This window comes from Lithobates pipiens, unplaced genomic scaffold (genome assembly GCF_037356315.1).
Source record: "Lithobates pipiens isolate NorthernLeopardFrog02 unplaced genomic scaffold, aLitPip1_a1.2 Scaffold_35, whole genome shotgun sequence".
Taxonomy (NCBI): domain Eukaryota; kingdom Metazoa; phylum Chordata; class Amphibia; order Anura; family Ranidae; genus Lithobates; species Lithobates pipiens.
In genome coordinates, this window is record NW_027507811.1 from 17,026,730 (window position 1) to 17,041,764 (window position 15,035).

General features: G+C 48.8%; 1 protein-coding gene across 1 annotated transcript in view; it reads right to left on the reverse strand.

Moving 5' to 3' along the window:
* Positions 1–15,035, reverse strand: part of LOC143955396 (uncharacterized) — a 98,774-nt gene that overhangs the window by 46,546 nt on the left and 37,193 nt on the right. Inside the window, exon 10 of the mRNA XM_077465452.1 lies at positions 14,433–14,582. Within this exon, the coding sequence (XP_077321578.1) occupies positions 14,433–14,582 (150 nt within the window). The remainder of the gene's footprint in view (positions 1–14,432; positions 14,583–15,035) is intronic.

Genomic DNA, 15,035 nt, shown 5'->3' on the forward strand with positions numbered 1-15,035 from the left:
TCACACTACATTCTCCGACAGCTATCCCCCACCATCCACACTACATTCTCCGACAGATCTCCTCCCACCATCCACACTACATTCTCCGACAGCTCTCCTCCACCATCCACACTACATTCTCCGACAGATCTCCTCCACCATCCACACTACATTCTCCGACAGATCTCCTCCCACCATCCACACTACATTCTCCGACAGCTCTCCTCCCACCATCCACACTACATTCTCCGACAGATCTCCTCCACCATCCACACTACATTCTCCTACAGCTCTCCTCCACCATCCACACTACATTCTCCGACAGATCTCCTCCACCATCCACACTACATTCTCCGACAGATCTCCTCCCACCATCCACACTACATTCTCCGACAGCTCTCCTCCCACCATCCACACTACATTCTCCGACAGATCTCCTCCACCATCCACACTACATTCTCCTACAGCTCTCCTCCACCATCCACACTACATTCTCCGACAGCTCTCCCCCACCATCCACACTACATTCTCCGACAGCTCTCCTCCGCCATCCACACTACATTCTCTGACAGCTCTCCTCCAGCATCCATACTACATTCTCCGACAGCTCTCCTCCATCATCCACACTACATTCTCCGACAGTTCTCCTTCCACGATCAACATTGCATTCTCCGACAGCTCTCCTCCACCATCCACACTATATTCTCCGACAGCTCTCCCCTCCACTATCCACACTACTGTCGGAGAATGTTCTCCTTCCACCATCCACACTGCATTCTCCGACATCTCTCCTCCACCATCCACACTACATTCTCCGACAGCTCTCCTCCATCATCCACACTACATTCTCTGACAGCTCTCCTCCCACCATCCACACTACATTCTCCGACAGATCTCCTCCACCATCCACACTACATTCTCCGACAGCTCTCCTCCCACCATCCACACTACATTCTCCGACAGCTCTCCTCCCACCATCCACACTACATTCTCCGACAGATCTCCTCCAACATCCACACTACATTCTCCGACAGCTCTCCTCCCTTCATCCACAATACATTCTCCGACAGCTCTCCTCCACCATCCACACAAAACATTCTCCGACAGATCTCCTCCACCATCCACACTACATTCTCCTGCACCATCCACACTACATTCTCCGACAGATCTCCTCCCACCATCCACACTACATTCTCCGACAGATCTCCTCCACCATCCACACTACATTCTCCGACAGATCTCCTCCACCATCCACACTACATTCTCCGACAGATCTCCTCCACCATCCACACTACATTCTCAGACAGATCTCCTCCACCATCCACACTACATTCTCAGACAGATCTCCTCCACCATCCACACTACATTCTCCGACAGATCTCCTCCACCATCCACACTACATTCTCCGACAGATCTCCTCCACCATCCACACTACATTCTCAGACAGATCTCCTCCACCATCCACACTACATTCTCCGACAGATCTCCTCCACCATCCACACTACATTCTCCGACAGATCTCCTCCACCATCCACACTACATTCTCCTGCACCATCCACACTACATTCTCCGACAGATCTCCTCCCACCATCCACACTACATTCTCCGACAGATCTCCTCCACCATCCACACTACATTCTCCGACAGATCTCCTCCACCATCCACACTACATTCTCCGACAGATCTCCTCCACCATCCACACTACATTCTCCGACAGCTCTCCTCCACCATCCACACTACATTCTCCGACAGCTCTCCTCCACCATCCACACTACATTCTCCGACAGTTCTCCTTCCACCATCCACACTGCATTCTCCGACATCTCTCCTCCACCATCCACACTACATTCTCCGACAGCTCTCCTTCATCATCCACACTACATTCCCTGACAGCTCTCCTCCCACCATCCACACCACATTCTCCGACAGCTCTACCCCCACCATCCACACTGCATTCTCCGACAGATCTCCTCCACCCTCCACACTACATTCTCCGACAGATCTCCTCCCACCATCCACACTACATTCTCCGACAACTCTCCTCCACCATCCACAGTACATTCTCCGACAGCTCTCCTCCCACCATCCACACTACATTCTCCGACAGATCTCATCCCACCATCCACACTACATTCTCCGACAGATCTCCTCCAACATCCACACTACATTCTCCGACAGCTCTCCTCCCTTCATCCACAATACATTCTCCGACAGCTCTCCTCCACCATCCACACTACATTCTCCTGCACCATCCACACTATATTCTCCGACAGATCTCCTCCCACCATCCACACTACATTCTCCGACAGATCTCCTCCACCATCCACACTACATTCTCCGACAGCTCTCCTCCACCATCCACACTATATTCTCCGACAGATCTCCTCCACCATCCACACTACATTCTCCGACAGCTCCCCTCCACCATCAACACTACATTCTCCGACAGCTCTCCTCCACCATCCACACTACATTCTCCGACAACTCTCCTCCATCATCCACACTACATTCTCTGACAGTTCTCCTTCCACCATCCACACTGCATTCTCCGACAGATCTCCTCCACCATCCACACTACATTCTCCGACAGATCTCATCCACCATCCACACTACATTCTCCGACAGATCTCCTCCACCATCCACACTACATTCTCCGACAGCTCTCCTCCCACCATCCACACTACATTCTCCGACAGCTCTCCTCCCACCATCCACACTACATTCTCCGACAGATCTTCTCCACCATCCACACTATATTCTCCGACAGATCTCCTCCCACCATCCACACTACATTCTCCGACAGTTCTCCTCCCACCATCCACACTACATTCTCCGACAGATCTCCTCCACCATCCACACTACATTCTCCGACAGATCTCCTCCACCATCCACACTACATTCTCCGACAGCTCTCCTCCACCATCCACACTACATTCTCCGACAGCTCTCCTCCACCATCCACACTACATTCTCTGACAGCTCTCCTCCCCTTATCCTCACTACATTCTCCGACAGCTCTCCTCCACCATCCACTCTGCATTCCCTGACAGCTCTCCTCCCACCATCCACACTACATTCTCCGACAGATCTCCTCCACCATCCACACTACATTCTCCGACAGATCTCCTCCCACCATCCACACTACATTCTCCGACAGATCTCCTCCACCATCCACACTACATTCTCCGACAGATCTCCTCCCATCATCCACACTACATTCTCCAACAGTTCTCCTTCCACCATCCACACTGCATTCTCCGACATCTCTCCTTCACCATCCACACTACATTCTCCGACAGATCTCCTCCACCATCCACACTACATTCTCCGACAGATCTCCTCCACCATCCCCACTACATTCTCCAACAGTTCTCCTTCCACCATCCACACTGCATTCTCCGACATCTCTCCTTCACCATCCACACTACATTCTCCAACAGCTCTCCTCCACCATCCACACTACATTCTCCGACAGCTCTCCTCCACCATCCACACTACATTCCCCGACAGATCTCCTCCCACCATCCACACTGCATTCTCCGACAGATCTCCTCCACCATCCACACTACATTCTCCGACAGATCTCCTCCACCATCCACACTACATTCTCCGACAGATCTCCTCCACCATCCACACTACATTCTCCGACAGATCTCCTCCACCATCCACACTACATTCTCCGACAGATCTCCTCCACCATCCACACTACATTCTCCGACAGCTCTCCTCCCACCATCCACACTACATTCCCCGACAGCTCTCCTCCCACCATCCACACTACATTCTCCGACAGATCTCCTCCACCCTCCACACTACATTCTCCGACAGATCTCCTCCACCATCCACACTACATTCTCCAACAGTTCTCCTTCCACCCTCCACACTACATTCTCCGACAGATCTCCTCCACCATCCACACTACATTCTCCAACAGTTCTCCTCCCACCATCCACACTACATTCTCCGACAGATCTCCTCCACCCTCCACACTACATTCTCCGACAGATCTCCTCCACCATCCACACTACATTCTCCAACAGTTCTCCTTCCACCATCCACACTGCATTCTCCGACATCTCTCCTTCACCATCCACACTACATTCTCCAACAGCTCTCCTCCACCATCCACACTACATTCTCCGACAGCTCTCCTCCACCATCCACACTACATTCCCCGACAGATCTCCTCCCACCATCCACACTGCATTCTCCGACAGATCTCCTCCACCATCCATACTACATTCTCCGACAGCTCTCCTCCACCATCCACACTACATTCTCAGACAGCTCTCCTCCCACCATCCACACTACATTCCCCGACAGATCTTCTCCCACCATCCACACTACATTCTCCGACAGATCTCCTCCACCCTCCACACTACATTCTCCGACAGCTCTCCTCCATCATCCACACTACATTCTCCGACAGTTCTCCTTCCACGATCAACATTGCATTCTCCGACAGCTCTCCTTCCACCATCCACACTGCATTCTCCGACATCTCTCCTCCACCATCCACACTACATTCTCCGACAGCTCTCCTCCATCATCCACACTACATTCTCTGACAGCTCTCCTCCCACCATCCACACTACATTCTCCGACAGATCTCCTCCACCATCCACACTACATTCCCTGACAGCTCTCCTCCACCATCCACACTACATTCTCCGACAGCTCTCCTCCACCATCCACACTACATTCTCCAACAGTTCTCCTTCCACCATCCACACTGCATTCTCCGACATCTCTCCTTCCACCATCCACACTGCATTCTCCGACATCTCTCCTCCACCATCCACACTACATTCTCCGACAGATCTCCTCCACCATCCACACTACATTCTCCAACAGTTCTCCTTCCACCATCCACACTGCATTCTCCGACATCTCTCCTTCACCATCCACACTACATTCTCCAACAGCTCTCCTCCACCATCCACACTACATTCTCCGACAGCTCTCCTCCACCATCCACACTACATTCCCCGACAGATCTCCTCCCACCATCCACACTGCATTCTCCGACAGATCTCCTCCACCATCCACACTACATTCTCTGACAGCTCTCCTCCCACCATCCACACTACATTCCCCGACAGATCTCCTCCCACCATCCACACTACATTCTCCGACAGATCTCCTCCACCCTCCACACTACATTCTCCGACAGATCTCCTCCACCATCCACACTACATTCTCCAACAGTTCTCCTTCCACCATCCACACTGCATTCTCCGACATCTCTCCTTCACCATCCACACTACATTCTCCAACAGCTCTCCTCCACCATCCACACTACATTCTCCGACAGCTCTCCTCCACCATCCACACTACATTCCCCGACAGATCTCCTCCCACCATCCACACTGCATTCTCCGACAGATCTCCTCCACCATCCATACTACATTCTCCGACAGCTCTCCTCCACCATCCACACTACATTCTCAGACAGCTCTCCTCCCACCATCCACACTACATTCCCCGACAGATCTTCTCCCACCATCCACACTACATTCTCCGACAGATCTCCTCCACCCTCCACACTACATTCTCCGACAGCTCTCCTCCATCATCCACACTACATTCTCCGACAGTTCTCCTTCCACGATCAACATTGCATTCTCCGACAGCTCTCCTTCCACCATCCACACTGCATTCTCCGACATCTCTCCTCCACCATCCACACTACATTCTCCGACAGCTCTCCTCCATCATCCACACTACATTCTCTGACAGCTCTCCTCCCACCATCCACACTACATTCTCCGACAGATCTCCTCCACCATCCACACTACATTCCCTGACAGCTCTCCTCCACCATCCACACTACATTCTCCGACAGCTCTCCTCCACCATCCACACTACATTCTCCGACAGCTCTCCTCCACCATCCACACTACATTCTCCAACAGTTCTCCTTCCACCATCCACACTGCATTCTCCGACATCTCTCCTTCCACCATCCACACTGCATTCTCCGACATCTCTCCTCCACCATCCACACTACATTCTCCGACAGATCTCCTCCACCATCCACACTACATTCTCCAACAGTTCTCCTTCCACCATCCACACTGCATTCTCCGACATCTCTCCTTCACCATCCACACTACATTCTCCAACAGCTCTCCTCCACCATCCACACTACATTCTCCGACAGCTCTCCTCCACCATCCACACTACATTCCCCGACAGATCTCCTCCCACCATCCACACTGCATTCTCCGACAGATCTCCTCCACCATCCACACTACATTCTCTGACAGCTCTCCTCCCACCATCCACACTACATTCCCCGACAGATCTCCTCCCACCATCCACACTACATTCTCCGACAGATCTCCTCCACCCTCCACACTACATTCTCCGACAGATCTCCTCCACCATCCACACTACATTCTCCAACAGTTCTCCTTCCACCATCCACACTGCATTCTCCGACATCTCTCCTTCACCATCCACACTACATTCTCCAACAGCTCTCCTCCACCATCCACACTACATTCTCCGACAGCTCTCCTCCACCATCCACACTACATTCCCCGACAGCTCTCCTCCACCATCCACACTGCATTCCCCGACAGATCTCCTCCCACCATCCACACTACATTCTCCGACAGCTCTCCTCCCACCATCCACACTACATTCCCCGACAGATCTCCTCCCACCATCCACACTACATTCTCCGACAGATCTCCTCCACCCTCCACACTACATTCTCCGACAGATCTCCTCCACCATCCACACTACATTCTCTGACTGCTCTCCTCCCACCATCCACACTACATTCTCCGACAGATCTCCTCCACCATCCACACTACATTCTCAGACAGATCTCCTCCCACCATCCACACTACATTCTCCGACAGATCTCCTCCACCATCCACACTACATTCTCCGACAGATCTCCTCCACTAACCACACTACATTCTCCGACAGCTCTCCTCCCACCATCCACACTACATTCTCCGACAGATCTCCTCCACCATCCACACTACATTCTCCGACAGATCTCCTCCACCATCCACACTACATTCTCAGACAGATCTTCTCCACCATCCATACTACATTCTCCAACACATGTCCTCCCACCATCCACACTGCATTTTCCAACAGATCTCCTCCCACCATCCACACTACATTCTCCGACAGATCTCCTCCACCATCCACACTACATTCTCCGACAGCTCTCCTCCACCATCCACACTACATTCTCCAACAGATCTCCTCCACCATCCACACTACATTCTCAGACAGATCTTCTCCACCATCCATACTACATTCTCCAACACATGTCCTCCCACCATCCACACTACATTCTCCGACAGCTCTCCTCCACCATCCACACTACATTCTCCGACAGATCTCCTCCAACATCCACACTACATTCTCCGACAGCTCTCCTCCCTTCATCCACAATACATTCTCCGACAGATCTCCTCCACCATCCACACAAAACATTCTCCGACAGATCTCCTCCACCATCCACACAAAACATTCTCCGACAGCTCTCCTCCACCATCCACACGACAGCTTTCCTCTACCATCCATACGGCATTCTATGCCCGGCTCTCCTCTTTTCTTCATTAACCACTTACCGACCAGCGCACGACGATGTACGTCCTATTTTTGAAGAGGGATATCTCCGTAACGGCAGCAGCTGCTGCCACCACCGAGATATCCATCTCTTCAGGTGCCGGTCGGCTGTACGATAACGGTGGTCTCCACGGCGGATTCACTGCGAGATCACTGCTATCGGCGGCGGGTGAGGTGCCACCCCCCTCCCACCGCCCTCCCGCACCTTCCGGCGTTTACCGGAGCCGTCGGTAGCGGCGGAGGCAATCGGGTCATTTCTCTAGCTGGGTATGGAGATGAGTAAGGCTAAGATGGCCCCCACTCGTCTCTATACCATAGGAGGGTGGAAGCGACGTCAAAACGTCACTTCCGCCCATACCTCTTAAAAGGTATATTTTTTTTAAATGTCATTTTTTCTTTTTTTTTTTTTTTGCATTTTAGTCCAAATATGAGATCTGAGGACTTTTTGACCCCCCAGATCTCATATTTAAGAGGACCTGTCATGCTTTTTTCTATTACAAGGGATGTTTACATTCCTTTTAATAGGAATAAAAGTGATCCATTTTTTTTTTTTTTAAAACAGTGTAAAAATAAATAAAATCAATAAAAAAAAAAAAAAAGTTTTTTTAAAAACACTCCGTCACGATGAGCTTGCGCACAGAAGCTAGCGCATACGTGAGTAGCGCCCGCATATGAAAACGGTGGTCAAACCACACATGTGAGGTATCACCGTGATCGGTAGCGCGAGAGCAATAATTCTAGCCCTAGAACTCCTCTGTAACGCAAAAAATGCAACCTGTAGAATTTTTTAAGTGTCGCTTATGGAGATTTTTGAGGCTAAAAGTTTGACGCCATTCCACGAGCGGGCGCAATTTTGAAGCGTGACATGTTGGGTATCAATTTACTCGGCGTACCATTATCTTTCACAATATAAAAAAAAAAGAATTGGGCTAATTTTACTGTTGTCTTGTTTTTTTATTCAATAAAGTGAATTTTTTCCAAAAAAAGTGCGCTTCTAAGACCGCTGCGCAAATACGGTGTGAAAAAAAGTATTTCAATGACCGCCATTTTATTCTCTAGGGTGTTAAAAAAAAAAAAACAATATAAAAAGTTTTGGGGTTCTAAGTAATTTCCTAGCAAAAAATAAAAAAACTGTTTTAAACATGTAAACACCAAATCTTAAAAAGAGGCCTGGTCCTTAAGTGTTTAAAGACCATTTTCTCTATATATTCACTGGATTCATATACATGTTCTGATTGTCTTCCCCAGATATTGCCATTTTTTTCATGTATAACAACAGTTTGGTTCTATATTTCAGTCTGTGTGAAATGTACCAAGGCAGCAATTTTTTTTTTTTAAAGGACCATAGTCCTATAAATTAATCTTGTGAGACCTATAACCATCATTCACTCACTGTATTTATTCTATGGAGGAAGCAATGTCACCCTAGAGCAGGGGTCTCCAAACTTTTTACTTTGAGGGCCACATCATATATTTTACAGATATTCGTGGGCCGAAAAAAAAAAGTTATATATAAACGAATCCTCAATCATGAAATAGAATAGACTTTAAAAAAAGGCTGCTATGAGCGAGGCTGGATGGTGCACCTTTATCCTCCGCCCGCACCTAAATGCCAGCTTCTCATGCACCAGGGCCAAAAATTAAGTGTGCATGAGGCCTTACATCTGTGTCCCCATCAGAGCCCCCTCTTCACATATGTGTCCCCCTGTCAGAGCCCCCTCCACACTTGTGCCCCCATCAGAGACCTCCTGAACACTTATGTCCCCCATTAGACCCCCCTGCACACTTATGTCCTCACCAGAGCCCCCCCTACACACTTATGTCCTCACCAAATCCCCCCTGCACACTTGTATCCTCAGAGTCCCTCCACACTTGTGTCCCCATCAGGACCCCCTACACACTTGTGCCCCCATCAAACCCCCCTGGCACACATATGTCCTCACCAGAGCCCCCTCCACACTTGTGTCCCCCATCAGAGCCCCCCTGCACACTTGTGTCCCCCTTCAGAGTCCTCCTCATACTCGTGGCCCCCCCACACACTTGTATCCCCATCAGCGCCCCCCCTACACCTTTGTCCCTCATCAGAGTCCCCCGCCACACTTTTGTCCCTCAGAGTCCCACTCAACACTTGTGCCCCCCATCATGCCCTCCTTCACACATATGTCGTCACCAGAGCCCCTCTGCACACATATGTCCTCACCAGAGCCCCTCTGCACACGTATATGTCCTCAAAAGGGGCCCCCTGCACACTTGTGTCCCCATCAGGGCCCCCCTGCACACTTATGTCCTCACCATAGCCCCCTCCACACTTTTGGCCTTCATCAGAGTCCTCCCTCCACACTTGTGTTCCCATCAGGGCCCCCTGCAAACTTATGTCCTCACCAGACCCCCCCTGCACACTTGTGTCCTCCATCAGAGTCCCCCTCATACTTGTGTCCCCCATCAGAGCCCCCTGCACACTTATGTCCTCACCAGAGCCCCCCTGCACACTTGTGTCCCCATCTTAGTCTCCCCCACACTTGTGTCCCTCGTCAGAGTCCCCCTACACTTGTATCACCGCCTTCTAATACCCCCCATAGATCGGTGTGTTTATTACTGCTGTGCAAGTACATCCTGTGCTGCTCTCCCGCAACTCGAGCAGAGTCCGTCCCCGCAGTGAGGCCGCCGATTGTAACTGCGGGCCGGACAAAAAACGCCCTAACGGGCCGTACTTTGGAGACCCTGGCCCTAGACTATTCACTTTTGATTTGGAATACAGAATCCATCCCACTCTCTTCTGTAAGAAAGAAGGTGTTCCGGTGTTAGCCCCCCCCCCCGCGCGAAAGCCGGAAGGGTGCGCCTGGTGAGGATGGAGAGGCTCTGGCGGAAGGCCGGGTCCCGAAAAAAGATTGTGGTGTATGTGCCCAAAATCTCACTGTGAGTGGGGGTCACTTTGTGTTACGGCACCAAGGTCACCGCACCATCACACTTTTTTCGCACCTGCCTCTTGAGCCGGGCCTTTTGGCTGGGACCAGAGGAATTCTTATTCCTGGCTGGAAGGCTGGCTGTTGTACCACACAATGGCACTTTGTTGGTTGTTGGGTATGTACACTTTGTTTCATGTTTGATGAGTAGGGTGTAGGTCAGTGGGGGTGAAACTTGGCACCCCAGATGTTTTGGAACTACATTTCCCATGATGCTCTAACACTCTGCAGTGTAGCTGAGCATCATGGGAAATGTAGTTCCAAAACATCTCGGGTGCCAAGGTTTGCCATCACTGGTGTAGGTCCTTGGGCCTGCCTGAAAGTCCTAGGAGGGGTGGACATGGACTTCTGGGTTTGTGTGCCCCCTCTCATTGGGGGACCCCCACCAAGTACTTGGGTGGGTCTGTTTTGGCAGACCTTCTAGAGAACGGGGTCTGTCTGGCTTTGGCCAGATGGACCATGTGAAAGTACCCCAGTCCCTGTCTGGAGCCTAACACCCTGGGGGATATTTTTGTGTGGAGGGTGGAGTTTTATACACCACGGGCTTAAAAAAAAAAAAAAGAGAGAAAAGGCTCACTACTGGAAGTTATAAGCTTGCTGGGTGCAGGTAGGTTATGGCATAATGTGCTAGTATGAATTACCTGTCCTATGGTGTCCTTCAGCGCAACGCTGGGAACGATCCAGCTGTTCCATTTACTGTGGCACGGATCGGGGGCCGTAAATGTTCGCTGAGCCTCGCATGCGCACAGGACTCTCATTTGCCGCAGCACGGATCGGGACCGTAAATGTTTGCTGAGCTGAGCTGCGCATGCGTGGCTCAACAAACATGACAGCTGACAGACAGAAGGATGCATTTATGACAGAAGAGACCAATAGGGTCTCTTCTGTCATAAATACCCTGCCTGTCAGCCATTTGTTAACAAACCAGCTTTACTTCCATTTTAACCCTTTGATTGCCCCCGATGTTAACTCCAGTGACAGTGCATATTTTTAGCACTGCTTACTCTATTAGTGTCGCTGGTTTCCAAAACAGTGTCAGTTAGTGTCTGATTTGTCCACCGCAATATTGCAGTCCTCTAAGATGCTGGTCGCCGCAATTACTAGTAAAAAAAATAAATAAAAAATCCATAAATATTTTCCATAATTTGTAGATGCAAACCAATCAATATACGATTATTGGATTTTTTTTTTACCAAAAATATGTAACAGAATACATATTAGCCTAAATTGATGAAGAAATTAGATTTTTTAATTTTTTTTTATTGGTTAGGTTTTATAGCAGAATGTAAAAATATATTGTGATTATATGTCAGTATTACATTGTATATCTCTGCATGTTGCGGTCGTTCAGGTGCTTATCTAATAGTTTCTTGAAACAATCGATGCCCCCCAGCTGACACCAGGAAGAGAATTCCACATCCTTGCCGCTCTTACAGTAAAGAACCCTCTACGTAGTTTAAGGTTAAACCTCTTTTCTTCTAATTTTAATGAGTGGCCATGTGTCTTGTTAAACTCCCATCCGCGAAAATTTTGTATCCCTATTGTGGGGTCACCAGTACGGTATTTGTAAATTGAAATGTTCACCAATGCCAGGAGCCTGGCGGACGAGATGGGTGAACTAGAGATACTGTGGTACGAGGAGGATTTGGATTTTGTGGGAATTTCAGAGACCTGGTTCAACAGCTCTCATGATTGGCTGGCAACCATTCAAGGGTATACCCTTTATCGCAAGGATAGAGAGGGTAAAAAGGGGGGAGGGGTATGCCTATATATCGAGAATAATGTACAAGTGAACGTGAGAGATGACATCACAAAGGGAGATAGGGAGCAGGTGGAATCCTTATGGGTAGAGCATCCAGAGGGGAAAATACCGGGAGTATGCTATAGGCCCCCTAACCTGAGGGAGGAGGGGGAGGCGGATTTCCTATCACAATTTGGATTAGCAGCAAGGATGGGAAGTGTTATCATAAGGGGGGATTTTAATTATCCAGACATAGACTGGGCTGAGGGAACCACCCATTCACCGAAGGCTCGCCATTTCCTAAATATCTTGCAGGACAATTTTATGGGTCAGATGGTAGACGCACCAACTAGAAATAAAGCGTTACTGGATCTACTGATTACCAACAATACAGACCTGATCACGGATGTGGAAATACGGGGCAATTTAGATAACAGTGATCACAGGGCAGTGATCGCTTCTGAAGTGGCTTCGGTATAAATCACACAAACATAAGGGGAATACAAAGACACTGAATTTCAAAAGAGCCAATTTCCCTAAACTACGAACCTTGCTACAAGGCATAAATTGGGATAAAATCTTAGCAACAAAGAACGCGGAGGAGAGATGGGATTGTTTTAAGAGCATATTAAATAAGGGCATTAGCCAATGCGGACCATTGGATAATAAATTTAAAAGAGCGAGCAAAAGTCCTGGATGGCTTAACTCAAATGTAAAAATGTATATAAAAGCAAAAGAAAAGGCCTTCAAAAAATACAATGGTTGAAGGGTCATCATCAGCATTCAGAATTTATAAAGAATGCAACAAGAAATGTAAGGGTGCAATAAGGATGGCTAGGATAGAACATGAAAGACACATAGCGGAGGAGAACAAAAAAAAATCCCATGAAATTCTTTAAGTATGTAAACAGTAAAAAAGGGAGGACAGACCCTATTGGTCCCATAAAGAATGAGGAAGGACATCTGGTTACAAAGGATGGGGAGATGGTGAAGGTATTGAATTTATTCTTCTCAGTCTTCACGAGGGAATCCAGGGCTTCAGTAACCAAAACTGCAGTGTTTATCCTCATGACACATCACAGGAAGCACCTCCATGGTTAACAGAGGACAGAATTCAAATTAGACTTGGGAAACTTAACATTAACAAATCACCGGGACCAGATGGCTTGCACCCGAGGGTACTTAAGGAACTCATTAAAAGTAATTGCCAGACCATTGTTCCTAATTTTTACTGACAGTCTACTGACTGGAATGGTACCAACTGATTGGAGAAAAGCCAATGTAGCACCAATATTTAAAAAGGGCCCAAAATACATCCCTGGGAATTACAGACCAGTTAGCCTAACATCAATAGTATGTAAACTCTTGGAGGGGGATGATAAGGGACTATATACAAGATTTTAGTAATGAGAAAGGTATCATTAGCAGTAATCAGCATGGATTCATGAAGAATCGTTCTTGCCAAACCGAGTACTCCCCATTTATCACCACCCTCTGAACTCACCCTTGTAGCCAATTTTCAATCCATGTGCTCACCCTATGGTCCATGCCAACGGACCTTATTTTGTACAGTAAACGTTTATGGGGAACTGTGTCAAATGCTTTTGCAAATCCAAGATACACCACGTCTACGGGCCTTCCTTTATCTAGATACACCACGTCTACGGGCCTTCCTTTACCTAGATGGCAACTCACCTCCTCATAGAAGGTTAGTAGATTGGTTTGGCAAGAACAATTCTTCATGAATCCATTCTGACTACTGCTAATGATACCGTTGTCATTACTAAAAACTTGTATATAGTCCCTTATCATCCCCTCCAAGAGTTTACATACTATTGATGTTAGGCTAACTGGTCTGTAATTCCCAGGGATGTATTTTGGGCCCTTTTTAAATATTGTGCTACATTGGCTTTTCTCCAATCAGCTGGTACCATTCCAGTCAGTATACTGTCAGTAAAAATTAAGAACAATGGTCTGGCAATTACTTGACTGAGTTCCCTAAGTACCCTCGGGTGCAAGCCATCTGGTCCCGGAATTTTTTTAATGCCAAGTTTCCCAAGTCTAATTTTAATTCTGTCCTCTGTTAACCATGGAGGTGCTTCCTGTGATGTGGTTATAACTAAGAATTTCTCACTAGGAGAAAATCTGACCCTCAGTGGTAGGACTCCTCCGGTGTGTAATATCATCACATTTTTCAGTGAAACATTTCCCACACTCTGAACATGAAAAAGGATGCTCACCGGTGTGAATTTTCTGGTGCGTAGTAAGTGCTTGCTTGCGAATGAAACATTTCCCACACTCTGAACATAAGAAACGGCGCTTGCCCATGTGAATTCTCTGGTGTTTAACCGCTTGAGACCCTTTGCCGGGACGATGTCTATTGACGTCGTGCCGTGCACGAGCGGCCTGCGTGCCCCCTGAGGGGCGCGCGCGGCGCGCTCTGTTATCAGCGAGTCTACAAGACTCGCCTGATCACAGCTCGGAGCAAGAGGTCGATCCCGACCCCTTACCACGTGATCAGCTGTCAGCCAATGACAGCTGATCATGTGATCACAACAGCCGGTAATCGGCTATTTTTCCTCCTCGTGCTGTCAGCCGATCACCGGCGGCCATGAGAAGGACTTCAGTCACGGCCAAGTCATTAGTGCCCACCTGCCCGTGCCACCTAAATAAAGTAAAAGTGCCACCCATCAGTACCACCCCTTAGTGCCCATATTGCCACCCATTAGTGCCCATAGTGCCACCCATCAGTG